General features: G+C 42.9%; 4 protein-coding genes across 5 annotated transcripts; all 4 read right to left on the bottom strand.

Annotated features, from left to right (window-relative positions):
* Window positions 1-203: 203 nt before the first annotated feature.
* slu7 (SLU7 homolog, splicing factor) lies at window positions 204-5,534 on the bottom strand. Its single transcript, XM_046405935.1, has 15 exons — window positions 5,388-5,534; window positions 5,007-5,178; window positions 4,234-4,387; window positions 4,076-4,156; window positions 3,797-3,961; window positions 3,361-3,426; window positions 3,113-3,244; window positions 2,824-2,921; window positions 2,677-2,744; window positions 1,874-2,013; window positions 1,529-1,690; window positions 1,338-1,439; window positions 1,161-1,238; window positions 924-1,046; window positions 204-838 (listed from the first exon to the last, which is right to left on the bottom strand). Exons 2-15 carry the CDS (start codon window positions 5,168-5,170, stop codon window positions 659-661), a joined length of 1,713 nt encoding a protein of 570 aa, XP_046261891.1. The 5' UTR covers window positions 5,171-5,178; window positions 5,388-5,534; the 3' UTR covers window positions 204-658.
* A 953-nt stretch (window positions 5,535-6,487) lies between these two features.
* nsd1a (nuclear receptor binding SET domain protein 1a) lies at window positions 6,488-20,499 on the bottom strand. The gene is made up of 23 exons (XM_046405937.1): window positions 20,318-20,499; window positions 17,704-18,569; window positions 17,159-17,300; window positions 16,815-16,987; window positions 14,882-16,733; window positions 14,631-14,755; window positions 13,857-14,085; window positions 13,601-13,704; window positions 13,413-13,472; window positions 13,105-13,326; window positions 12,910-13,002; window positions 12,209-12,332; window positions 11,915-12,112; window positions 11,013-11,192; window positions 10,162-10,318; window positions 9,858-10,063; window positions 9,514-9,626; window positions 9,159-9,428; window positions 8,942-9,058; window positions 8,679-8,820; window positions 8,441-8,547; window positions 8,158-8,362; window positions 6,488-8,035 (listed from the first exon to the last, which is right to left on the bottom strand). The coding sequence occupies exons 1-23, from the start codon at window positions 20,349-20,351 to the stop codon at window positions 7,242-7,244; spliced, it is 6,513 nt and encodes a 2,170-aa protein (XP_046261893.1). The 5' UTR covers window positions 20,352-20,499; the 3' UTR covers window positions 6,488-7,241.
* A 127-nt stretch (window positions 20,500-20,626) lies between these two features.
* Window positions 20,627-22,603, bottom strand: si:ch1073-44g3.1 (uncharacterized protein LOC797133 homolog). Of its 2 annotated transcripts, XM_046405938.1 has the most exons (3): window positions 22,362-22,603; window positions 22,185-22,258; window positions 20,627-22,092 (listed from the first exon to the last, which is right to left on the bottom strand). In XM_046405938.1, exons 2-3 carry the CDS (start codon window positions 22,239-22,241, stop codon window positions 21,451-21,453), a joined length of 699 nt encoding a protein of 232 aa, XP_046261894.1. In that variant the 5' UTR covers window positions 22,242-22,258; window positions 22,362-22,603; the 3' UTR covers window positions 20,627-21,450. The 2 variants fall into 2 exon arrangements, with proteins under 2 accessions (XP_046261894.1, XP_046261895.1); XM_046405939.1 differs by lacking the exon at window positions 22,185-22,258 and having other exon boundaries at window positions 22,362-22,598.
* Window positions 22,604-22,910: 307 nt separating this feature from the next.
* On the bottom strand, window positions 22,911-26,197 carry atp5po (ATP synthase peripheral stalk subunit OSCP). Its single transcript, XM_046405940.1, has 7 exons — window positions 26,088-26,197; window positions 25,753-25,803; window positions 25,549-25,659; window positions 25,175-25,304; window positions 23,611-23,723; window positions 23,342-23,428; window positions 22,911-23,175 (listed from the first exon to the last, which is right to left on the bottom strand). Exons 1-7 carry the CDS (start codon window positions 26,112-26,114, stop codon window positions 23,065-23,067), a joined length of 630 nt encoding a protein of 209 aa, XP_046261896.1. The 5' UTR covers window positions 26,115-26,197; the 3' UTR covers window positions 22,911-23,064.
* Between the last annotated feature and the right edge of the window lie 996 nt (window positions 26,198-27,193).

Consider the following 27,193-nt stretch of genomic DNA (forward strand, 5'->3'; position numbering starts at 1 on the left):
TTTAATTAATATTTCAATAACAGTTAATAACAGTTATCTCCAAAACACTGCATGAGAGCTTCATTACTAGGATTTGCATCCAATGCAGTTTCACAGAGAGAAACTGCCAAAACCTGCGAGTAAAGTTCATTTCATTTATTCTGATACTTCTGGTCCATGTTATACTACCCTGTCCACCATTAAAGACCACTGAAGAGACCACCGATATTTCATATGGCCAATTTAATGTGCTAAAAATACAACTTTTGGCTAACAGTAGCAGATTTGCAGTGAAGTTCAAGTCAAAAATGAACTTTTTACACAGCACAAAAAAATAAAACAAATGCACAGCACATTTTATTCTAAAAATGACAGATTAATCCGAAGCTAGTAATTTTCCTCAGATTACTGTTACAACTGAAGGGGCATACAAAACAACACACCACTATTGTCCAATGTGCCATTACGTGCCGTCAAAAACAAGTGTCCAAAATGAAATGAACAAAACACTGTACACAGTTTTCTGTCTTGTTCAGAAGTCAAACAGACGCCTCCTGTTCCAAGTGTACAAGACAAAACTTGAGTTTTATCAGACATTTTGTTCCACCGAGCAGTGACTCTGGTAGAGTCTGGAGTCCTTGGAGAGGGTTTAGGAAAGTTTGTGGGGATTAAGAAGAAGTCACTGCCCCAGGAAGGAAGCCATGGGATCATCTGGCCGGCAGCGTTTCATGCGGAAGGCCTCCATCTCCTCCTCAGTGGGTGCCTTTACTTCCTGCAAGCTGTTATAAGGCCTCTTCCTTTCATCTATCTGCATTATTGCCTCTATTTGTTTCACCCGCTTATCCTCTGCTTCCAGCGCCTGGGAAAAGGAAACAGGTTGGAGGTCAGTCACAGAGAAATTAGCCAACCCACAGATGCAGACAGATACACAAAAATGACTTCACCTTCTTCAGCTTCTCCTTCTTCTTCTCTTCACTCTCTGAATCACTGCTGTCGGAGCCGTGCTTCTTGTTCTTTTTGCTCTTCTTTTTCTTCTTCTTCTCTTTCACCATCTTATCTCGATGCATCTGGGGATTAAACACATAAACACAGTTACGTTTACAGTTCCGCTGAAAATAAAAACACCAATATGATCAAGAGCAGGAGCTGTGACTGCTTTTAATCTCTTCAGCGTCGCTTACTTCTAACAGAGACTTGGGCGGTTCTTCCTCCTGGGGCTCGGTCAGTCCCTCTTCAAATGGGACACAGTCCGAGTTGTTCTTCAGGTTACATTGAGAACAAAAACAGTAAGTTATAAAACAAAAAAGTTACAAATATGGTGTATCCTACAGAGCCACATCATTAATACGTCTACTTACTATTGTAATTCCAGTCTCTCCTGTGCAGTAACTCTGTTTGACCATGGAGTGACAACACTTGTATCCCCAGAAGCCATCTTTCCAGTAGGAGCCCCAAATACACTAAAGACAGGAGAGTCTTTTAGAACACGAACAAGATGTGCCAAAACTTAACAAGAGTCCCCCCTCTCCAGGGATCACGGTGTTCTTACAGTGTGGTTGTTGATAAGCACATCCTCCTCATATTTGGAGCGAGCCACGGCCTTCTCAAGCCCCTTCAGCACAGCACCATGACGGGAGTACTCCACATAGTCCTCTGTCTGGGCCAAAAGCAGCTCCCGCTGCGGTGCATTCAAGTGTTCTTCACCTCCATACTGAATGTCAAATGCAAAAGCACAAACAAGAGTTAAGACTTCAAACTTAATACTTAAAGCCCCATGAACCATGCAATTTTGGGAAGAAAAACACTGAAATCTAGACGGCACTCTCTGCTTGCCTCAGAACTGATATTATATCATTTGAACATCCTGTTACCAAAAAATATGCCAACTGTGTACCTTCTCTAAGATGCTATGCCTCTGTGTCTCTTTGAAGTCCTCCTTCTTGACCTTGAAGGACTTATGGAGGAGCTCCAGCTTGGTGGGATCCGCCTGTAGATGCACCTCAGAGCCTCTCTCATAGGCCTCCCAGGCAAACACTGCCACACGATGAAGCATTGTTTATTATTAACGAGTTACAGCAACAAACACACGACACATGGCTGTTTGAGAGTGAATGTTCTTGGTGAGTTGTCTATCCATTGTGTCACTGAAAAATCCTGCCTTTGGTGCCTGATCTCATGCCCACCCTGTTATGTCAGAATGGTAGACATTTACACAATACTTCCATGAGCATTTACAGTCTTGAATTTTGATCACTAATGGATAGGGAAATTATTTAATTTCAATATGTCTGCTAGTTAAGGGATGACAACCCCAGGCAGTTACTGATGAAGTACAATAACTACAGGGTGTGATTTTAACAGTGTAAATAATGTGCTTTATTGTTCTGTTCAAGATTCCCTGTTGATCTTGCTCAAATCAGCTTTGGTAACTAAAGCAAATATCTCCAACCACTGAAATAGCTGGGAACTACAAGAACAGGATGCAATTTTTAATTGTCTCATCTTGACAACACATACATACTTGCAGTTGCTAACAGTTCTATGACATCACTTATGTATCAATACCCTCAGTAGAAACTATAATGCCTTATAAATGCAGTAGTAAAAATATTAAAATATATAGAGCTCATAATAGAAACATTAAGTCCTGTAACCTATAAACCTACAAGAGACCCTGAAAATATCTTGGTGACTTACGCTGTGTTTGGGCCATGGTGATTGTGTCCCCAGTATAGCGAGCAAAGTTGTCTCCAGCGTACCCCACTCTGTCAGATAAAACAGGTCAAAAATGATTTCAATATCAGCCAGTCAGATTTTGAATACCGAGCAAGAACAGTAACTTACTCGTCAGGGTTCATGCCAGTGTTGGAGTACGGATTCTCTCTCATAGCTCGAGTCTTTGGATCGTAGTATGCCGAGTTTGGATCCAAATTCCTCAAGTACTGTGAGAAACGGGCACAGGAAGCTCAGATTATTGGCTGTTTCCAAGTTAAACACCAGCATCCCATCTATTAATTAAATAAACAAACCTGGTTCACCGTAGAAAAAGAAGCATCATCACAGTTAGACAGACAAGAGTAAAACAGTAGCTCAGCATGGAGAAAGGGCCTGTGTTTCCTGATGTGTCTCTTACTTTAGCTGTGTCTTCTCTGATACGCAGATTCCTGACAGTGATCCGTCTTTTGGAGTCAAAGTTCTGACCAGGCATATCAATGTCATCGGCATATTTGTCTTCATCCTCATCCTCGCTGTCGTGTTCCCGCTCCTGCAGAGAGGGGATTCAAAAAAATCTTAACGGCTGCCTTCTAGACAAGAGACTGGCTGTTATCTCTTAAATGAAACAACAATACATCCATTATTATAACATTACTGAACACTTACAGTTTGGTCCAGTTTTCCAGAGGCCAACTCGTCCTGAAGCTTCTGTGCCTTCAGTGTCCTTTTGGCCTGAGAGGCAGAAACAAATACAAAGTGTGATTTATGCGGTAAGTAGGAATCAGAGTTACAATTATATTATATAGTCTTCATACCAGGTAAGAAAGTGGAAAAAGAAATTAACGTAAGCATCACTTCTGACTTTAGCTATGTTTGCTGCTGCTGTGTTTAGCTTTGCAATGATCAGGAATTTTTGGCTATCAAGTGTCAAAATATTATCCACACAAGGATAAAAAGTTTGAGTTTGAGGTTGTTCTGTAAAGCTCACATATGAGATTGTCCTCAGAAGAAGGCAGAGATCTGTGTTTGTTTATTTGTTTTCTTCCCAAAGAACTGAATAAACTATACGCTCCATGGTTAAACCAACCGCTGGACTGCTTACCAAGTCTACTTTGGCATACTCCTCCACGATGCGCTGGTGTTCCTCGGGGTCATAGCCGTTCCAGCGGTCCCGCTTCCCATCATAATCCAAATCAAGCTGTACCTGAGCGTGTTCATCTGGAGCTATGCCTGTGCCTGTGTACTTTGCCCCAACTTTTCTGGGCCGCTGATGGGATAAAAGTGAAGGCCAGAGGTTAAGATTAATTGTCACAGATGCGATATTCTTTGAATGTACAGGATTATCAATGAGTTCAAGCTAATCTCTAATGGAAAATGTTACCTCCAAGCAGTCCTTTTTCTTGTGTGTTATGGCACCGCAATTTTCACAAGCTCCCTTGCGAAATTTGGTGGAGACAGAATTCTGTTTGGAGGGAAAAAGAGCAATTTTAAAGTTAATTGGCAGTGGCTATGTGAAAACAAAAAGGGGTTCACCCTCACCTCTTGCACTCCTCTCTTGTACCACTCTCCGATTGCTGTATATTGTTTGTTATTTTCGGTCTGTGGCCTCTGATGCTTCAGTGTGGGCCTTTTGGATGGGTCAATGTACCAGGGCACTGATGAAATATATTGTGGGATGTGAGGGTTTATGTCCCTGAAAAAGACAGGAGGCAGCAAAAGTTCACATCAGTGAGCTGCAATTGTAGTTCCATTGTAAATGTGACCATAAAACCGATTTTACAGATGAAGATCAGTTTACTTGTGATGAAAAGTACCACTCAGTCTGAGAAAACAGCTGTTTACTATCTTATGTGGCTTTGGAGGACTTCTGTCATGTCAATAACCTAGATGTCATTCCCATATTGACATGCAAGCACTGACACCGACTTAAGATGGCAGTATGATGGAAGAGTTGGTCAAAATACTATGCACTGGAAATGTCAAAATTTAACACTCTCCAAAAATGTTTTTCTTAGTTATTACTATCATCTGAATATTTATGTAAAAGGGGGAGGCTGCAATTATCCGATATGACATAAATGTGGCTTTCACCATGTAGGAAAGCTCTAATGACAGATAATATGAATTGAAATGTAGTTTGCAGTTTTTCAAGTTTATGGTAGTGCAATGCTAGACAGCTGAAGTATACTTCTGCGAAATGCCATTACAGGACTACTCTCTGCCAGTTGGACAATTTCCTTTTACAGATGTGAACAAGTTCTAAGCTCTTCGGTTGCTCTGAGGAAATACTTTCTGGGCAGACATGAACTTACTTCCCCTCCTCATCCACCTCAGCTGGAGCGTTTCCCAGCTTCCTCTGCTCCTCCAGCTCCTTCTTCTTCCTCCAGTCCTCCCTCGTCATCTTCTTGGGCTCATCCAGGCCCACGATCCCCTCCGAACTGGGGTTAGTGTGCTCGGTCATGACTGAATCCGCCATTAGGCTTTCTAAAGAAAAATATAATGTACTGAATGTACTCTTCTTTTCGTTGTCTTACTCGTGCTCACCAGTAAGTCAGTGTGTAAGTGTTCACAATTTTAAGTTAAAAGCTTTCGTAACTCTAACGTTAGCCAAGCCAACCTTTTACCATGAGTGACTTTAACGTGAAAAACGTACTTTATATATTTTACTTTTAGTTATTAAATGATTTGGTTACCTTTCTAGGATCCAACCAATAAGATAACGATTTATGCTTCCTTCGTAAAAACGGTAAGTCCGTAGTGTTTTGACTAACACACGATCGTCGCCATTTTACATCAACGGCAGTACGTCACGTCCTTTCTTTCTCTGTGGTGCCGAAGTCAACAATATATGTCACCGCTGGAAAGAGCGACATCTGGTGGACACAGTTTCGCCAGCAGTTACCACCTCAGCCACAGGGACAGTGTTTGTTTACAAGATTGTATTGCCTGATCAGTACGCGTTTTTGTCCATTATATATGGTATTATATTTTTTTTTTTAAAAAAGTGTAAATGAAATGTGATTTATGCTCCATTCATATCAGTAAACTGGGGACACAACACAGTGCCCTGGGATTACCAACAGTGCAAAGCAGGTTAACAGGCCTCAGATCTCCAGGCTTCCTGTGTGCCCACTGGTGTGTGGCAGTTAACTGAAAATTACTTTGGGAATATGCAACACCAAAGCACAATATCCTTTGAGATAAGGGTTTGATGGTGGTTCCCTGTATCAAGTGATGTTGATGCCTTGTCTTTAAGAGTATCCATGTCTTTTTTGTACTTGGGTTCCTAAATTAAATGTATTTACCCAAATTCTCCCACAGAAAATTGGGGGCCAGGTGACATACTAGAAAAGAAAAACTGATCATTGTACAGACAGCATGAGGAACAAGGAGTTAACAGTGAACTAGCAGCTCATTTTTGCCCTGACAGCCCCTAAGAGTTTAATCTGTCCCTGGATGATAATTAGAAAATACAGTCAAAATAAATGCCTGCTGTCAGCTTATTATTTTCCTTATTTCAGTCATTAAAAAGCCCCACCAACACTGTACATCTTGGAATGGTGTTTGGTTTGCAAGGTTTATGATGATAAACCGTGATGTGCGTGATCAGCAGAAGGTTAATTGCAGTCTGACAGCTGACTTCAAGTCCGTTATTAATTAGTGATACTCAATGGGGCAAAAAAGGGTGCAAACTTTGTAGCAGTAGCTAAGTTCAGTTGAGCCTTGTGTCATGACTGTTTTAGACAAGATGTTTTGTGTAATATGTGACTATAAGGGAAGGAAATACTGGATCCCAAGTGAATAAGTACTTAGATTTTATTTTCTAAATTTGTTAATGGGACAGCAATGATGGATGTAAAACAAATGTTAGTTATGTCTGTGATGCATTTAGAGATTGTGGAATGCCATGACTTTGTCTGTGCCTCCCATCCAGAGCTCTGACCTAAATGTTGAGAGGAAAAAAAAAGGATGAATCAACAGAGAGAAATGGTTGTTGGTGGAGTGAGAAGAATCACCTAAAGCCCTGAAAAATCCAGTGGGTTTATATTTGCATTACTCAGAAGCAACAAGCAGATATTTCTGTGCTTAACTGTAACAAGGACCAGTGAGAACACTACTTTGATCACTCATATAATTAGAAAGACAAAGTTAAGACAGTAATAACGACATAAGATGCTGTAATGACAACAGTTTGGTCAGGTGTAACTTCTCAACTTTTTCTTATATTCCAAACGTTACAAAAAGGCCAAAAAAAATGTAAACAACGTTGAGAGAACAAACAAAAGAACATAACAGCACCAGACACAAATAAACACATTGTCAGAAGTACAAAGAGATGGACTGAATGAGTCCTCGAGCCTTAGCACCAGTACACATCCTCACTGTCAGACCAGCAGTCTGGGGATGAGAAGGCAACGCAGTACCAAAGTGAAGGCAGTGTTGCATTCAAGTAGGTACCAAAAAAGTCAAACTCTTGTCTTTTTTTGTCCTTTGAATGTTTATTGGGAGATTTTGATGAGTATTTCTGAAGGAATGGATGGACTGGGTCACTTGTCATCATCCTCCACCCTCCCCCATTCCTCCAAGTCTTCCTCCTCTTCCTCCTCCTCCACCTCTCCATCACCAGCATCATCATCTACAAAATCGCCCCAAGTGTCATACACATCCCCTCCTTCGTCCTCCTCTTCGTCATCGTGTTCCTCCAGCAGATCACCCCCATATATCGCCTCGTCCTCCTCATCTTCCACTATCTCCATCTCCTCCATTTCATCCTCTTCCTCATCTGCTTCTTCATCATCATCGTCGTCATCGTCATCATCGTCGTCGTCTTCCACGTCCTCCACCTCCAACCCACACACCTCCCCATCCTCCACCTCGCCGTCCTCTCTCTGGTCCGTAGACGAGGCGGGAGTGGAAAACGCTTTCCCTGCAGTCCTGTCTGTGAGGTAAGACCTGTTCGAGGGGATGAAGCTCGAGGTAGCAGTCTTTGTGTTGATATAGAGACGAGGAGGAGGCCCCTGCCCGGTCGCAGCCTGTCCAGCAGAGGAATTGGTGGGAGCAGAACCAGCTCTCCTGGAGTCCGGGACCAGTGAGAGAGACCCAGCCAAGGCCCCGGACCTCATGGAGTTTGTGTTGGGCATGTATTCACGGATCTCCCCTGGCTCCAGCGGGTCAGGCCCACATGGGTCGTGTTCACTGCAGGACAGCTTGCCGTCCAGCTTGGAAATGAAAAGCATGCCTTCACGATGCTCCTTGCAGTATGAGCTGGGGCACATCTCACAGAACGAAGCGGCCTCTTTACCACAGATGTCACACTGGTGCCATGGACACTCCCATCGCCCTGGAGACAAAATTGAAGTCATTACAAACTTCGGAAAATATATCTTCAAAATATATATATAATATAATCATATATATTCAAAAATACACAAAAAAGAGACTCAGCAACAGACTTCTACTTGCCTGCTGGCCTCTTAGCCAGGTTAAGACAGTCAGCATGATAGACCTTTGGACAACCCGGCTTCTTACAGGACACGATCTGACCCCCGTCACCGCAGCTGAAGCACTCGTCTTCCCTCTCCTTGGTCACTTCCTGCTTGGTCTTCTTTTTCATGGGGACCTTCCTCTTCCCTTCCTTTAGTTTCAGTTTCTCAGCTGGTGGCTGGTTCTGAACAAGGAAAAGAAAGGTTACAAGGTGCTCTGAAGAGTGAAAGTGTGGCTAAATGGTTCAAGTGCAGGCTTTCACCTTTGGCCGGACACCCAGGAAACCGCTGCAGTTGGGTGCTCCACATTTACAGACCGTTTTCCCATTGCCAAGACACTCCAGGTTGTAGTTGAAATTCAGCTCCACACCTAAAGTAAAGTTGTATTAAATCTATGATGCTCTCAGATCTGTAGACTGCAAATTACTGAAATAATTTGCATTCTTAATCCTACACAATACAAAACACTAAAATGAGAAGTAGGCCATCCATCACTCAAACCTTTTGGGATGTCCTGAAGAGCAAATAGCCCCACCCTGGTGTCTCCGTTCACAGTCCACTTCTGAGTCTCACAGTTTGGCTGGCAGCAGTGGTTCATGAAACGAGCCTGGTTCCCTTTGGGCCCAGCATCAATGATCCGGTCCTGGAAGAAGAAAATACAAACTGGTTTGCGCCAAGCGTGTGATCTACATTATGCTTCTGGTGTGTTGCCAGCTGTGTCATATATATCGTATTGTGTTTGTGGTCATGAGGTTCCAAATCACCTTGTCCAGTGTAAGCATGTAGAAGTTACTGATGTCGTTCTCCTGGGCGTGTCTGATCCTGGCTCGACATTCCTCTTCATCGATCATCTCTCCCACATATTCAGTCACAAAGGCTCCCTGAGGAGCAGAAAAAGAACAATAGAGATTATTAACAACAGAGAGAGATGAGTGTGAGTACTGTAGTCTCACACACAACATGTGATTTCTTCTAAAATACCTTCTTGATGTCCGTCACAGCACGTAAACCCCAGCCACATGACAGTGTCCTGTAAATCTCTACGGGGGTGTACTGGCGCTTTGTGAAGGCCTGGTTCTGACATCGCTCCCCCGCTGCACACACCTGAGGGTGGCACTCATACATCAGCATGCGATTAATGCACTCCGAGTCGATGCCGCACGGGTTCTCGTCCGACGCCTTACAGTTGCAACGTGGAATCTCTGATAGGTCAGCGGTAATGATCTGCACCTTCCCAACTGGCCGGTTTACCTGAGAGACGATAGCAGAGACATCAGAGACAGACTCTTTCATCACGCTAGAACAGCACAGATGAGTGTGTGGGGGCACACAGTACCTTTATGTGTCTGTATGGAGGAGGTTTCTTGTCATTCTTTCTGTCCTCCTGAAGCTGCTTCATCTCTTTTTCTGCCTGGAGCTCTTTGAAACGCTCTGCTGCTTCAGTGAGGGCTATTAAAACAAAACACGATCTTAACTGAAAATTGAGACTTTATTTCTTGATGTTCCTCCAACCAAGAATTGACTTTACAGTAATTTAGGAGACATCTTGTGTCCAGAAGTTAAACTTGTGAAGTAAAAAAATACTTGCACAGTCACAATTTCTGAAATGTTCTGGAACCAAGTTAGACCACTTTAGAAATATACGTGTGAAGGGAAATTTGATATAAAACACATCAATACCTTTTTTATACACTGCATCTGCACCCTTTCCCATTTTCTCTATGTTGTGAGTGTCACCCTCCATGTAGGGAAAGACTCTGGCCTGGTAGGTCCACACAAAATCTTTGGAGCCAAAGAATTGCACTGGAAACTCTCCCACCTCGTGTTTCATTCTCAAAATGTTATTCGGGACATCTTTGGCCAGACAGACTTCTGCAGGCCACCACCTAGAGAATCAGATCAGGTTTCAGGAACGTAAATATGGGTACATTAGCTGTTGCTTTGAGCTGTGTTGCACATGGGAAGGGCGAGATTGTGCCCTTACCTGTAACGACCCCACTTGACCCAGAGTATGTCCTTAATACGAGGCCTCTTTCCGGCTTTGCAGTCATTGCAGAACCAGCTGCCCTGAGGCATCTCCATATTCAAACATTCCCGATGGAAAGCAGCGGGACAGGCTTCACAGCACAGCAAGCTGCCCCCTACGAAATAATAGCAAAACACGCAACATACTGATTAGTTTATTCTCATTATTAGTTAGTTTATAACAAATAATTCCTCACTGAATGGGCCACAAAATGTTCAAAATAATGATAATGATGGCAATCACACATTGTCAGAGCCCAAAGAGAGAACACTATAAAAAGGTATCTGATTTACAAGATTATGAAATAAACTGGAAAAAAAAAAAAATCAAGCAGCATTGGTGAGCATAATCAGTTTATAAAAACCAAAAACCACTGATGGACTGATCATTCCAACACTACAACGGACACAAAGCAGTAACAATGCAAATCACTGAGACAAAACACCAGGAGGTGAGGCATCATATTTAAGTTAACTCAACTGAGAATGTGCCAGATTTCATTATCTGTGTTGTTGCCAAATGCTAAACATGTAGTAATATAATCTAATGCCATACACCTTGCACGTTGTATTGTTTTAAGATCCTGTTTTTCAGATACAGATTTGTGTGTGTAGACAGTAAACAAACGGGAAAGGGCCATTTTTACAGGTAAATCTGTCAAGTGGGGACATTTGATTGGAAAATACAATAGGCATAAACATTAATTTAAAAGACATTAGTGTCTTCTGAAGAATAAAGCACTTTCAAATCACAACAACAACACAGCTTAGACAGCAGGACAGATTGACCACGACCAAGTCCAGACTCACCTTCAGAGCAGACAAAGCACCAGCTAACGTTGATGTGTTCATGGTTCTTGCAGCCCTTGCGGGGAGTGAAGTGGTTTGGACAGAGGAAACTGTTGTTTGCCAGCACCAAACTGCCTGCTGCCATACAGTTGTCATTAGCGTGATAGGCCACAGGGCAGCGTACGCATCGAGCCAGCCGACCTGCGATTCAAAATAAGGAGGAGCAAAAACATCTTAATCCACGCATCTCGTGCCATTTAACTGAGATTTGTGGCAATAACCAAACAACACACTGCGCTGTCAGTCCAATGAATGCTTTGTAGAGCAGACTGTCTGCAGGCAGTCAGTTAAATGTGTACCAAGTGTTATATGACAGAACCAGATCATATTACAAAAATCCTGGACAACACACACTGTTTCACAGATGCTGTGTGACTTAAGCATCTGAGGATACTGATGCCATTTCTAATGACACATGAGCAAGGATGCCAAGGAGTTATCACAGACAGCTATTTCATTAGGTATAGCTCTTCATTTACGCAGCTGGCCCATTGCTCCAGACAGCGAGTCACTCATGAAAGTTTAATCACCAAAACAAATCCTGATATCTCATGTCATGAAACTGAAATCCTATTCATACGTTTTGAAGAGATGCTCAATGCTTAGTCAAAGTAAGAGGCCATGTGGAAACGCCTTTAGATGGCATGCACATAAAAATAATGACACAATTTAGAGGAAGCTATAAGATAACCTCAGAAGATGATTCAGCATAATGCACCATTTTCTGTGTTATAGGAAATAACACTTTACTCCTCCGGTGCTTAGATCTTAGCTCAATAAAGGCGAATATTTAGAATGTTGAGAAATCATTGTATTATTAATATATTATGTGCTTTACATGCACAGGCCAAACTAGAGCGTACCTTTAGAGCACACATTGAGAGGGTTGGTGATGTGGCAGGACAGACACACATGCAGAGGGCACCGAAGGCCTTTGTTATGCGGCTGGGTGGCTGAGTAGGCCAGGATGCAGTCTGAGTGGTAGAACTTCCCACACAGTGGTATCATGCAGCGCTTTACCCCATTACCGGACTTCTTACACACAAAGCACGTGTGGACACCTGAAACCAGAGTCAAACAGAAAGTACGGTTTAACTTCAGTATGTGAAGATTCACATTTTTAGCAGCGACAGACGTCAAACACAGGGCGTACTAACCAGTTTTGCATTCTTGACAGAGGAATTTTCCCCTGGGAGCGGCTGACAGGCCGATACACTGCGGGTGGAAGGCTCCATAACACTGGCCATCACAGGCCAACAAGTCTCCCGTCCTCTCACACACCTGCACAAACAAGCCAATGCAGAATAAGAAACATGCTAATAATCTACCTGTTACAAATACAGGATGTGCCAGAAGTAAAGTTGGCCTTTGACCTTTTTGATATTAAATGTCATCACTCCATCACTTTATCCTATTAGACATTTATGTGAATTTTTGTCACAGGGTTTTCTGGGGCTATGGCCAAAAACATGGTCATAGTGACCTTGACATTTTACCACCAAAATGTATTCATTTCCTCCTCGATTTCAAATAGACTTTTGACTCACACCTGGGGACAATGTAGAGTAGCCAATTATTAAATGTGCACGTTTTTGGGATTGTGGGAGGAAGCCGGAGCACCCGGAGAAAACCCACGCAGGCACAGGGAGAACATGCAAACTCCACATAGAAGGGTCACATAGAAGGGCCCCGCCTGGGAACCTGGAACCCTCTTGCTATGAGGCGACAGCGCTAACCACTGCACCACCGTGCCGTCCAATGGGACAGATGGACAACCCATAAAACATCAAGCCACTGGCCACCAGCTGCTGCCGGTGTGGACACATAACAATATAAACTCTCTTGTTCATGATCTCACCTGACAGACATTCTCCTTCAGGGGTGTAGCTCCTGTTTTCCCTTTTATGTCCACTTGGGAAGAGAGGCTGTCATTCACACCAACAGACAGCAGCTACAAAAATGAGGAAAGGGATACGGTCACTCAAGCACACAGTTACACTGATGGATGCAAGATCTTGGATTGATGACCAATCAGTCAATACAACAAGCACACCTCAGGTTTGGGAGTTAGTGTTCCAGTGTGTACATTTTGTTTCTTCTCAGTGTCGCAGGCCTCCATCTCAGCCTCCTGGTTGGGGGCCTCAGATGCTTGAGGGCTAGGAGGTCGGTTTAGGGCGAGGCCTTCGAGTCGATCTTTGCTTTCTGAGTGCTGGGAGGCGGTAACAGGGCCAGAGGATGAACTGGGTACAGACTTCTCTTTCTTCACAGATCCAACCTATCCAATGTGAGATTTCATTGTGTTTAAGTATATTTTCAATATCATGACATTTGATGGGATATCAGATTGTACTTTTGAAGTACCTGAGTTTTCCTGACTAACACTCTCATTTCTGAAGTAACGCCACTGTGTCGCTTTAGCTCCTAGAACAAAACAAAAACACACTCAAGATTCAAGATTTTCATTGCTAGCTGAAACAGTAACTGGAATGTTTTCGCTATTTCCCCCTCATAAGATAGCCGGCAAGTACGCTCCCCAAGTTCAAAAATACCTTCTTCTTTGTAGGAGCAACAGACACTTCTTCTATGGTACAGTCCAGCACCCTGTGCAACAGCTTCCTTGGCCTTTTTCTTTCTTGGGCTAATAACCCTGGGTCTAAAGTAAAAATAATTAAAATATTACTTTAATTGTTATTTCATTATCAAAGAATTCAAACACTCTGTCCTGCCATACCCATCTATTTTACATCATACAGCAAAGTAGCTGGTATTAAACATAGTAAAAAGACAGACTTAAAACTTATTTACCAGATTTAAGAGGTAAATCAGATTCTTCTGCTTCATCTGTGTCAAGTAAGGGTTGTGTTGTGACTGGGGATACTGAGGGTGCTACAGGAGAAAACTCATCCTGAGATGGACTCTGTTCCAGAGCTGACGGAGCCTCAGTCGTCTCTACAGAGGACGAGGATGAGGTCGAGGCTGAGGTAATTATTTCTGTGGTGCTGAGCTCATGCAGTGTGGTCATCCCTGATGTCTGCTGCGTACACAAACATACAAACAATGCAATGCTGAAGTACAATAGTTTCACATTTAATACACAAGGCATGTTGCCAACTCCAGAGTAACATGTTCCAATGATGTTTTATGTTTATTTTAATCGAGCAAGAAGCCTTCAATTGTTGGAATGATATTCCTATTTGTACAGACATAATCAGAAAGGTGTGACTATTATGCTGCATAATTATACCAATTATTCCTTAGAAGCCAATATTATGGAGCAGTTTACTTCACACTTGACTGCTTTTATTTAGTTTTGTGAAAGTAAACAGAAATTGGGTTTATTTTAAGAGAATTTTTTGCAGTTTTAGCAACTGACATGGTCAGCTGAATCTGCCATTATGACTCAGTTTATTGTGATCATAATGATTAAAATGGGCAGCAAAATATGTTTGACTGTACTGTAATATAAAAGACTGAGGCAAAAAATTCATAGATAGTATAGTAATTTATATCAGTAATTTATATCAACTATGTACTTTCAATTACTTCGTAAAGAAACTACAAGAAAGTGGAACATCTTACCACTTTGGAAGACTCTGAGGTGTGTTTCTTTGATTTCTTTTTTGGAACAAATATTTGTTCATACTCTTCAGTTGACTCCAGGAGCCTTTTAGTTGGTTTACGGAGACGTTTGTTCTCTGAACTTCCTGTGTAAATACACATAAAACAGACTTCCGTTTACAAATGTATTCAAGAGGTCGTCTATGAGGGAAAAGTGCTTCAACACAACAAATAAACGGGCATAAGTCTTTAAGCAGCAGTTTGTGTCTTACCAGCTGTGCTGCTTGTGTCTGAGAAGAACAAGTCATTCTCGGCCTGCTTCTCAATTCCCAGATTAAAATCTGGTGATGCTGCCATGGTGTAAGACCCGTTCATCTCAGTGGACACCTCACTGATAACTTCACCTTTACTTTCAGCAACCTCTTCAACCAACTGCCAGCGCTTCTTTGGAGCCACCGTCAATCCTGAGTGCTTGTCGAGGTAGCTGGCCGAGGAATCAGCAGCAACGGGAGGACAAGTCCCAGGATCGGCCAAGTCAGCGTGGCCACTGACAAACTCCCTGCCGTAAGCCAAGTCAGCCAGATCCGAAGAAAGGCCACGTATGCCGAGTTTCACCTTAGCAGGCAGTCTTTGCTTTCGGCGCTGCTTGTCTGAGTTTCCAATCTGAGAGTGAACAGGAAAGTCTTCACAATGGTAGGTGTCAGCTGTCATGATAGCTTTAGTCCTGTTCTTGGCTTTCACTGCTCTGGTTTGGGATGTTGTGGATTTCCCTGACTGCCCACTCTCTGCTCTGATCCTTCGAGAGAAACCGTCACGGGAACCTACACCTCTCCGTGTAGAAGTAGGGATAACCAGAGGTTCCTCCTTGATCAGGACCGGTGATGGTGGGAGAGTCAGAGGTTTGCCCTCTTTTTCTCTTGTATCATGCATGTCTTTCAGGAGCATCAGGAAAGTACTGAATTTATAATTGGAATCAGGCCGGAATACCGTTAACTCAGAGTCGCTGCTGTCCTCCTTCATGAGGGATTTAAACATGAGTTCCTTGGGATCCTGAAAAGCATCCATTGGAGACAGAGCTGAGGATGGGGAAGACAATGACAGATCTGGGACAACACTTTCTGTCTTAATCTCAACACATTGCACAGTGGGTACGCTACAGCCTGCAAACTTGGGCTTTACCAGTGAGCCATTACAAATCTGCTTCTTATCAGGCTTCCTTGGCCGCCTTTTTGGAGAGCTGTAACTTGCAGAGGATGATGCATTGCTGGGTGATTCCCAGTTTGGAGATGTTTCAGATTTTACTGATGCATTAGTAGGTGTATCAAGACAATCATCAGCATGGAAATCTTTTGAGATTTGGCTTGTGGGTGGCAAATCTTTGATATCTGTCTCCTCCTCTGCTTTCAGGGCTCTTGTCATCAGACGACTGCTTGCAGGAAGATTCACAGAGTGCTTATCATTTGAACTGTGCGACAGTTGATTGTAGCTGCCCAAACTCCGCTCAGAGTTTGTATCATTAGATGTCAATCTTTTTGTTAAAACGCTAGGAGACTCACAGGAATCTGTAGGATGGCTCACTTTTTCACTAAGCTTTGTTTTAGTCTTACTTGAACCCTGTTCGTTTCTGAGCAGTCTGTCTACATCCTGTGTTGGAGATATTGCTGTGCGTTTTGGACGATGCAGCATTGGAACTGAATCCAGGTCTGCATAAGGTGAGTCCTTTGGCTCTTCTTTCAGTGCAACAGTTGTAGCTGGGAACTGATCCGCCACTTTTGTGATGGTAGATGAGTCCTTGGATCTGCCAACTATATGGCCAAATATGTCTGACAAACATTTCTTTTTCTTCTTACAAGCTTTGCTCTTATTGGATTGAACTGCAGCAGAGTTTGTGATGAGACAGGGCTCATTTCCACTGGGGGCCGTACTGGGTGATAGGGATTGCTCAGGGTCCACGGGGACAGAGGGGTCCACCTGCGTCTTTTCAGCTGAGAGTGGGCTTGGCACACGCTCTTCTCCATTGTCAGATATCGAAAACACGCTTTCGGTGTTCCTTTGTCGATCTGGGAGCAGATACTCGGCTTCTGCTACGCTGACTTTCCATGCAGTCAGTAAGCTTTTGGGTATCTGCCAGAAAAGGAGATAGCATTCAAAATAACAATCACAATAAGATTACATGACATTGTTAAAGCTGTTTCATGAATTTACCGTATACTTGTAGTCTTTGTCCTTCTGCTTCCCTCTCCTTCTGAGCACAGGTAGATCCTCAAACTGATGACCTCCTTCAAACGGAAGAACGGCATTCCCAGGGACCCAGGCACTTTCTATAATCTCCCCAATCGTCTCCAGGAAATACATCCGACAAGGGCGGGGACTGGGAACTGAAACAAAATTAAAATAATGGCAAATGTACTTAGTAGCAATCTATTTTGGCAGTTTTTGCACGCACACCTTTGGTGAAGATCAAGTTGAAGGAAACAACTCAATTATAAAGCCCACATTGAAATCAAATGCTCTCTCTCCTTCACTACTCTTTATGAATGAAACCTCACCTTTCATCTTAGTGTGGGTCCCCAGCTCTGGGTCACTGGTGACGTGGCAGGGCCACCAGGGCCGTCTGTTGAATTTAGCCCACACCAAGTCCCCTTCCACATACTTGACTGTAGGAAGAGGCTTTTTCTTTGGGCTGTTGGACTAACCAGAAGAATGAAAACACTTCAATATCCCATGCAGAAAAGAGTGGTGCTGTATATCATATGTGTGATAACAAATCAAAATTATAGGAAACAGCAACTTAAGATACATTTTTCAACTATAATCTTAAGCATTCATATTCCCCATGTTTTGCGTTTGTAAACTTTGGTTCCATGTACATGATGCAATTCATTAAAGATCAATAAAGTTATACCGGCTGACTGGATGGCAGCAGGCTGGTGACCCAGGTAAAGTAAAATTATACTCACTTAAGCATCACTTTGATGCACGTGCTTGCCTATTGCCTTTCTCCATGGAAATACATAACCAGGATAAACTCTGACATCAGCATAGCCTCAGTAGTACAGAGGTTATAAAGTAAGCATAGATGTTTCGGACTCACATTAGAATTGGTCCCGGCTGGAGAAATAAGCCCAGGGTCAACAGGAGAGGTAAGTTCAGCATCACTGTCTGATTCCTCGCCCAAGCTCCACTCATCTCTCAGAGTGATTTCTGGAAGTGCACTGGGGCTTAGTGTAGGATTGAGTTCAGATATAGTCTTGGACATCAGATTAAAGACAGTAGGTTTGAATGTTCTTTTATCTGCCCCTGAGCTGCATGTGGTCTTACTGTCAGTACCAGTTCTGTCCTGACTCAACTTTGGGGGATGGCGAAAACGGGCCAAGTCCTCACTACCACTCCGCTCCCTCTCCTCGACCTGCTCCTTAATGTAACTGCTGTCAAACAGCGTGGACTCAAAATGCAGGTAACCATTGGGGATGGGAGAACAGCGCTCCAAACTGACGGGACTATGAGGGGAGAAGCCATTTCTGTTCACATCATGCAGAGTCTCCAAGGAGTCCATGCCGTCATTGCCTGGAGAAGGAGGCAGCTGGACCGACGGCGCCTCAAACTCATCATCGTCACTGACTGGGCTCGCACAGCGCAAGCTGTTCCTGGGATGGAGGTCCCTGTGTAGGTCAGGCCTGTTGACCACAGCGTTCAGGTCCTGCAGCCTCTTCAGCGGGCTGTAGCGGTGAGATCGATCTGGCTGGTTGTACGCCAGTACAGCTGGTTGTTTGAGGCTGGAGGATGGCAGTTGCACAGCTGGCAGTTGGTCTGATCCATGCCTTACAATGCCACACTGGTTTCCATAGGAAGTGCTCCCAAGACCATTGAGGGGCCTCCGCTCTGGCTGGCCTGAGCCAAACACTGAGCTTACCCTAACAGCAGGTCTGTATGACTGATTCATGTCGTCACGGCTATATCCTGTCAAAAAAGGGAGGCCGGTTAGATAAGGGAAATATGCCATGTAAGTTTTTGACTAATTGAAATCTGCTGAGGTTATTGAGGCTTATATCCTGTAAAAGACAAAAAAGCCTGCTTACAGGCACATCAAAATATTGCGGAAATAAAGCGGCAATCATATCGAGCCCAACAGAAAACTAGAAGGGAACATACTAGCCATGGACGGTGCGCACACATACATACACACACACACACACTCACGCTCACCAATAAGCCGACATTGCATGGCCTCCATACTAGAGGCCGGTCGGACGGCTCAAGACAAAACACAGAATACGTTCGCTCATTTGCCACATTTCATTCACAAACTATCAGAAAATAGTACCGCTTCGTCTGGTGGTTGTAGGTCATGCCGATCGCCGACTAGTACGGTCAATGGAGGAGCGCTGAGGCTGTAGTAGAGGTGGTGACACTGAGCCATCACAGAAACACAGTGAGTGGCTCACACAAACAAGCTACAGCCACACACCGACATAGGAAGCTACTATTAACTCACAAAAAAGGTCTGATCGGCAAGTTCACAACACTACCAACACGTGGAAAAACGCGAAAAACTCACCATTTGGAGGTCGGTCACGGTGAAACCAACAGTGGGTGTTTGATAATGTGGCACAAAGCGAGTATTTTTTCCCGGTTTGTGAAAGCGGATCTGCACAATCCCAGCTGCAGCAGCCCTAGTAGGCCAAGGCACAGCTCTCATTCTCTGCACTTCATCGCCTCATCAGCGGCGGCCCCCCTAAAAACTGTCACCTCAAACACAAAATAACAAGTAAATCTCCATTACGCTGCAACACCATACAGCGGCGAAATTCAGTGTGCCATAACCGGTCCCCTAACAGCTACAGCAGCTTATTTACTACATGATTTTTGCCTGCTGTCGAAGTGCCCCCGGTTATGTTAAAACAAGCCTAGACTGACTGTGTTGGTGAGCAGCAACCAATCGGCACTGCTACCCAACCCCCCGTCTGCGGAGGGCCGTGACACTCACCCTGCTAGCACACAGTATACACGGCGCGCGCGCACGTCCACGAGCACGCGAACACGCGCTCATCTGCGCGTGCACAGCCAGGTGAAGTTCCTCATGGTCGGTGGAATAAAATAACAACTACGTGACAAAATAATCACAAACGAATTAAATGACCCGTTAATAGAAGAAGAAAAATGCCCCACGTTTGTTCCTTTCTTTCTTGGGTTATGTCTACTGACTGGTGTGGGCCTCGGTATCTCATGTATGACGGCAAGGGAGATCGAGGGAGCAAAATGATTGCAACGCGCAAACAACCACACGGCCTCTTCGGTCTAACCCAAACCCGTGCGCCATGTTGCCTCTCCACTGAGTCCTCTGACACGAGGAAACAGGCCAGCAGTCGCTCAGGAATAGCAGAGAAAAGACGAGTCGGTGTGGCTCTGAGCGTGCCTTTGAAAAGCGTGTTATGCTCCGATTAAAACTCCCGTGGTCGTCCTCCAGCTTGCCCTCGCAATACCTACCACTAAGGGTTTGGTGCGCGTATTATAAATCAAATTGGTACGCGCAAAGTTAAGAGAGCACACACAATATGCTCGCTGCACTGGGCCAGTCCTTGAAAACCAAACAAAGACCACGCACTTACATGCCGACTTGACAGTAGAGGAACTTACCTCTCTGTGCAGATTTTTAATAAATTACCAGAGTTGTGCGCTCACATCTGTAGATGGCTGATTGCACTAACCTTTTTGGTGAATGGGTCGGTGGAAACACCACATAGATTCGAGAAATAACTTGTTCACCCACCCTAATAGATCATTTGCCTAGCGTTTACACTTAAACATGACCCTTTATTCGTATTTTTTAACCAAGTCTGCTATCACACTTTATAAGACCACGTCCACAAAGTAAGACCGTGATGAGAGTACACCGTAATTTCATTTAACAGGGGGTATTGTTATAAGGTATTATTACAAAGTGATCCCTGTTGTCTGGGACACTGCCCCCCTTGTGTCTACAGAGGGGAATGACATGCTTTCGATATGACACTAAATAGTTATGTGGAAAAGACAGTTTCCTTTTATTTTGGCTTCATGTACAACACATTAGCATATTTTTATGAAGTTATCTTTCCTCCTAATAAACAGCATAACCACATACATGTAAATCTGGAAGTGCTTATCTAATGAGTTTTGGGATAAAAAACAGTCTGTTACAATACACAATCAAAAACTGTACTCACAAAGTGCAGAAAAAATAAAACAAAACAAATACTATTCAAAGGGATGTTATGTATGGAGTTTTACCAGTTCAAGCTAATTAAAATGTAACATCGTGTTCCCATTTTAGGCATGATGCTAGGATAATATCACAAAACATAATACACTTAATTGGACAACACAGAAAGGACAACTACACATCCACATATTTATGTTTAGGAAAAAGGTGATTTGATTGGCTGGTTGTACTCAAATGTATTTTTTTTTTTTTTGCAAATACAAATGTAGAAAACGTCAGAAGATCCCAGCCATAGAAATATTAATGTAGAGTACGAGAACATGTCACAATTTAGAGAAACAAAATACTTGAGGGGAAAAAGACCCACTCTCCAGTGAGGTCTGAACCACAAACTGATACATTTTGGCTGTACTTATTGGTGTTATTAATTCATATGCATGCATCTCTGCTAAACTGGAGTAATATACTTCTAATTCAGTCATTTATTATGGAGGACGAAGACAATGTCACTGTACAATGACAACTCACAGTCATTTCTAAATGCCAAAAAAAAAAACAAACAAAGAGAAATGTTTTCCTAAGCATCCTCGTACTTGTGCACTCAAATGTTCTTAAAGCACTAGAGAAAAAGCTGCAGGACTATTCGCTGGATTCATCCACTTTGCCGCTGGTCTCACAGAGGGGTCTTTTCTCCATCATAGTGTATGAAAAAGGTGGAACATCACAGCTAGTGAAGTCCAGCTTCTTGTGAACACTGCAGTTGCTAAAGTCAAGCTTCTTGAGCCGAGCCAGACTCTTGATGCTGCCGGGAGGCCTGCCGGGGCTGACCTTATATCCTGCCGCTTTGGTGGTGCCAAGGGGCCTCCCAGGGCTGGTTTTGAACCCAGCGGCTCTAGTTGTTCCAAGCGGACGTCCTGTACTTGTACGGTAACCGGCTGACTTTGTGGTACCCGATGGCCTCCCTCTACGCCCAGACTTAACCATGCCCTTCTTCTTCTTTGAGCCATCGGGCCCTGAAGCCTCACTGCGACTGATTCTCACCGTCTGAGGCTGGAAATCGTTGTGGGTGTCTTGCATTTGACATGCCATGGCTTTGTGAATGCCTTGAGGCAAAGGAGATAGGCCTGTAAGGGACAGCTGCAAACCAGGGGTTGTCGCAGAGGGGTAGAATTTGCTGGATTGTGTGCTACATAGATCAAAGTGGCTGGCTGGATTACTGTTCTCTGCCAGTCCACCCATACAATAATCACTGTTGCTGCTGGTCACTTGATGCATCATTTTCTGTAGGAGTCCAGAAATATAAATATTAGGTAAAAACATGCGCACGTATGGCCACACAAACACAGGTCCAGAGAGGCTTTTTAGTAGCTTACTTTTGGTGGAGCAAACAGGCCTTCTGGCGTTGTAGCACAAAACATAAGTGAAGTCATGACAAAGCGAGGTAAACCTAAGTTTTAGTTTCCAAAAAAATAGCATGCACAAAACTAAATTGTTAGTTTTCCTACGAAAATGTTTAAATATTTTGAGGACGTGAAAAGAATAGTTCGTACCTTGTTTGTTGGTGGATGTTTGGCTGGAAAGGGTTAATGTCGAATCGCATTTTCCTTCTCTGGCAGCCACATCTTTGTGATGGCGCTGCACAAACTATGCTCTGGCGTCCATGAACATTGTTTCGAAGCGGGCCAGTGACTTCTACGCTTTATTTCATGCCTATTCAATCCTTTAGCACAGGGGTTTAGATAAGACGGGCAGCCATTTTCGCCTGGAAGAAAAAAAAAATTTAATAAAACAGGATGCGCTGAACACGCATGCGCACAAAGGCTTCCAGGAAACGTAGGAGCATGTCAGTGTCACCCAATGTGATTCAGCCGAATTAAAGTACAGACATATTTTAATGGTAAACGTAGTCTGTGGTTACAGTATGGCCAACATTACAAACCGAAACTTCTCCAGCAACTGCAATTGCAAACAACACTGTCTAAAATTTTCAGTTTATCTGCTAACCTAAGCCTATTGTCTTGTTCACCGCCACTGGTCCCTGTGAGGAAATACGAGCATACAGATGTCACAATCACAACAACAACGACAGAGAGTGGGTCTCAGTTTTTGTATTTTTTATTAACATCCATATGAACAGCACAGACACTGGATTTATGGAGCAACTGCAGTGTTACAACAGGTAGCAATATACATAAATCAGGATTTTTCCTGATGGTCATCCCCAATCTTTTTGAAAAATTAAGTCCACAGGACTTAAATTTCCTTCATGAGCTTGGTCAGCTTCTGAATCTTTGTTTTGGTGGACATGTCCACATACTTGTCCCCGATACTGACAACCATGCCACCCAGGATTGAGGGATCCAACTGTGAGGAGACAGCGATGAGAAATTAAAGATGACATTCAAAATTACATTACTGCTGATTTACTAAATTGGCATGTCTGCTTTTTAATCACTTTTATTTAAAATAACATCACACCAACTACAAACAGTCATTTGTATGTTTCCACGGTCACACACTGCCACTGTACCTTTGTTTCCAGCTTGATAGTTTCACCCTTCTGAAGAAAGCCATTCAGAACTACTTTGAGTTCAGAAAGATTAGCTGCATCCAAAGGCTGAAAAGGGTAAATATTCATTGGTTGATTGTTCAACATTTTACAGTAAAAAGAATGTAATTAATAAGTTTTAAGTGACTAATTATTTACGTGCCTGCAAACATGGACTGCTTATCTGAGGTAACCACAAGTGTATGATATTAACCTAGAAGACATATAATGCACGTCAACCTGTTTCATACCTGAGCAGTAACGACAGAGCAGATGACCTCTCCACGGTGCGCACTCATCATCTTGCCAAAAGCAGTGATAACGTCACCAGTTAGAGTAAGACGACCATTGTCAGCCAAAACGTCTGCAAAACAAAAAGCAGGATTCACTTCTCTGTTCCTCTGCACTACCAAGGCTGTCAAACTTCAGCTGAGAAAACGTACAGTGTGAGTATGACATCAGTTTAAAATAAAAAGATACTGTTCATGAATTCATTCAACATGATCAATATCAATATAGCTATTCTATGCAGCAATAATGCTGCTGTGGGAAATGCACCCTCAATAAGTCAATTGAAAAGTCATTGTATCTACACAAATGAGCTGTATAATGCTAGTGTAGTCACTAAGGTGCGACATTCCTCAGCTGCCTGTGGCCTCCATTGGTCCTCCAGAGGTCACCGGAACCCACGGATGACATTAAAAGTTGCAGGCAGTTTAAATTTGACTGTGTGCCTATAAACTGCACAGTCTGCACATTTGCACACAAATCTTTAATTCAATTTTAATGAGTTGACCAAACATAGTCAAGATTTAAAAAAAACAAAAAGAAACAAAAACACATCGTTAACCCAGGGCTGACCTAAGATCAGGGCTATACGATTCACGTCATTTCTCCTCTAGTCCTGGATGAAATATCTTGGGACACACAACTAAAACTTACATTTCAGAATAGCACGTGACTACGGCCAGGGATCGGAATTGGCCGGTTATTAGCATGCTTGGCCCGGACCAGAGATCAGCCGGTTTCCCGTATCTCCGTTCCAAGCCGATCTGTGTTACACATGCGCCACACAACTTATGCACAGTGGCACAGGCAGTAACCTCACAGCTCTACGCTAATGTCGCATGTCTTTAGCGTGAATGTCCTTCACTGTGAGTGAAGAAGACTCAAAGCTCGCAATCTGTAGTACATGCTAGGCCAAAATAAACCATGGGGGACTACCACAAACTGTCCACAGCAACAAAACCAAATCAGACACTTAACACCATCACCCAGGTGACGGTGCTTAAGTTGAAGAAGCTAGCAAAGGAAACAAGGGTAAATCTAAGGCTAGCCAGACACAAGCCAGCAACCTCTGCTATCTTTCCTTGGTATGAGCAATGACAAGACCAAAGCAATTAGGAGAAAAATCCGAGAGACATCCTAACCAGATGCCCGAACCACCTCAACTGGCTCCTCTCGATGTTTTTATTCTTTTCTTATCAAAGTAAAATTTTGCAACTTTTGAAGAAAAGTTGGTTTTTGAAAGGAAATGGGAAACCAAAATCGGTACTGGTAGGTCACACATACACACACAAAAAATGGAATCAGCAAAGAAAACTGCAATCGGTGCACCTCTAGTGACTACTCTTGTTTACTTTATTCCTGTTTCACACTGGCACCTTTAAACCCTATATTTAGTCTATTTTCAGGCAATAACCTCACAAATTAAGGGTCAACCCTGCTCAAGGGTAGAACCAGCAAATCTAGAGTGGGGGGGTATGAAAACACTACATTCACATACACACAATAAACTCATTAGCCATCACTCACTGATGAGATTGACTGTAATGGGTGAAAGCTTAGCCTTTGTAAGAGCATCACTGAAAGTCTTCTGCTTGATGTTGCGCTTTACATGAGGATTCATTACAATACTGGAAAGCTTGGGGTCCTTGATCAGGGCCTGAAAAACAAAATGAGACAACAACAAAAGGCAACTGAATTTATATACTACAGGAAAAGAACACTTAAACACTTAAACTTAATTAAATTAACATAATGAATTATTGGTAATTTAAACTAATTATGTACAATAACATCCTCTTTACCTTGGGATAAAATATAAAATTCTAAGGAAACACTATTTTCTGCATCCACTGACCTGCACGTTATTAAACTACAATTAGATGTCTTATTTTTTGACTTACAGAAACTTTACCCAGCTCCTGCTCCACTTGGTCCAGTTTGTTCTGCTTACTGGCAGCTGAGAACAGAGCAGTGGCATAGCGGCCCTCCACTCCATAAACCTGGATGGGAGGCTAGAATGAAATACAGACACAGATTAGCCATTTCTGTTACAATCTGGGGCGTTAGATGAGCGATTATGGTTCGTACAGTTTGGCGTTATTTACCTTAACCAGTTTTGCTGCAGGTCTGATCACAGACGTGCTGAACTGGCGGACCTAGAAAAGTAAAGAAAAAATTATCAGACCACGGAGAAACCATAACTTGAGGCGTTTTACTTTAGACACGCTTTGCACCCTTTACGTTAAAGTGTGCTAGCTTACAGGCTAATACGTTAGCAGTCATTCAAGTGCATTGCTTCGTGTGAATTTGTTTGACATTTGGCGTTACCTCCCTTTCCTCGAAGAGAATACAACTCTAATAAAACATTTTTAAGACACGAAAATTAAGCTCAAAACGCTCATATAACGATCAAAATCACAGAAATTATTGAATGTCTTACCTGCTGTCCTAGCATGAGTGCAGCCATTTTCTCCTACAGCTGTCCAGAGTAGAACAAACGACTGCGCATGTGCGTATCAGGAGAACGTACCCGGCTATGGGTAATGTCGTTTTTTTCAGTGTAGCGCGCCTGGCAGGTGGGAAGATTGCAGTCTAAATGGACAATCACAAATCTTTACAAATGCTTAAATAGCTCCCACTGCTCGTTCAGTCAAGTGGAAAAATGTCTACTTAATAGTATATATATATGTTTATATTTTTTATTTTAAGGCACCGTTTTAGTAGCATATACTCTACAGGTTGTGTAGATAATGCACAATCAGTAGGCTATGCTGTCTGTTCCACAGAATGATCAGGACTGGAGTCATGTTGATGCTTTGAATATTTATTCTCCCTTAGTTCTGTTTTGGTCTTCACTTTGTTTCTTTTTAGGTGTAAACACACCCAAAGGAGACTAGAAAGGTCAGCAGAGATGTTGAGTTGCACAAAAGTCTTCTGTGGTTTGTCAAGATTACGTGTGGTTACAACATAAAACACTTATTGTTGAGGTTGAAAGAAAGAAAAACAAATAACTATTACAATCTGTTTCTGCTATACGTCGCCTTTCCTCTTATCTTCAAAGGGTGGCTACCTTATGGGCTCAATACTGTAATTACACTTACAATAGTCTATCTTGTTTTGTAAATAAGCTAGGATATGTAAATATTCTGACCAAAATTCGGACACCACTGTGATATATATATATATTATCTATGCTCACCAGCTAGACTCTTATTAAGTATACAAAGCTACTTTTGATGACGTTACTTTTCGACTGCCTGTTCTGACTGTTCCTCGTTTCGTCCAGCAGGGGGCAGCCCAACCTACAGTTTCACTTTTTTAAATAACCTGCACTCAGAAAATAACACTCACAAGCTAAAAAACCCACGGGACAAATACATGAAACAAAATTATATTAAATCTATACTGAAGAGCCCACCAGGGATACCATTAGCTGTATATTATTTGTTGATCAGCCTCGCTTTGAACCGGTTGGGTCTGCAATTTTTCTCTCAGCTAATTTCACAGTCTTTGCGACAGAGAAAGTGTATGACCTTGATCTTTTGA

Source organism: Scatophagus argus, chromosome 12, assembly GCF_020382885.2.
Source record: "Scatophagus argus isolate fScaArg1 chromosome 12, fScaArg1.pri, whole genome shotgun sequence".
NCBI lineage: Eukaryota > Metazoa > Chordata > Actinopteri > Scatophagidae > Scatophagus > Scatophagus argus.

Coding starts and splice junctions, on each gene's coding strand:
- slu7 (XM_046405935.1), bottom strand. CDS start 5,170: ATGGCGGATTCAGTCATGACCGAGCACACTAACCCCAGTTCGGAGGGG. Junction 4,157..4,233: donor ACAAGAGAGGAGTGCAAGAG/GTGAGGGTGAAC, acceptor CCCTCCAAACAG/AATTCTGTCTCCACCAAATT. Junction 839..923: donor AGAAGGAGAAGCTGAAGAAG/GTGAAGTCATTT, acceptor TCCTTTTCCCAG/GCGCTGGAAGCAGAGGATAA.
- nsd1a (XM_046405937.1), bottom strand. CDS start 20,351: ATGTGGTGTTTCCACCGACCCATTCACCAAAAAG. Junction 13,473..13,600: donor TTGCTCCTACAAAGAAGAAG/GTATTTTTGAAC, acceptor GTTTTGTTCTAG/GAGCTAAAGCGACACAGTGG. Junction 9,059..9,158: donor CTGTGACGGACATCAAGAAG/GTATTTTAGAAG, acceptor TCTGCTCCTCAG/GGAGCCTTTGTGACTGAATA.
- si:ch1073-44g3.1 (XM_046405938.1), bottom strand. CDS start 22,241: ATGACTTCACTTATGTTTTGTGCTACAACGCCAGAAGGCCTGTTTGCT. Junction 22,093..22,184: donor GCCTGTTTGCTCCACCAAAA/GTAAGCTACTAA, acceptor GGACTCCTACAG/AAAATGATGCATCAAGTGAC.
- atp5po (XM_046405940.1), bottom strand. CDS start 26,114: ATGGCTGCACTCATGCTAGGACAGCAG. Junction 25,660..25,752: donor CTGCAGCAAAACTGGTTAAG/GTAAATAACGCC, acceptor ATTTCATTCTAG/CCTCCCATCCAGGTTTATGG. Junction 25,305..25,548: donor AGGAGCTGGGTAAAGTTTCT/GTAAGTCAAAAA, acceptor TTTGTTTTTCAG/GCCCTGATCAAGGACCCCAA.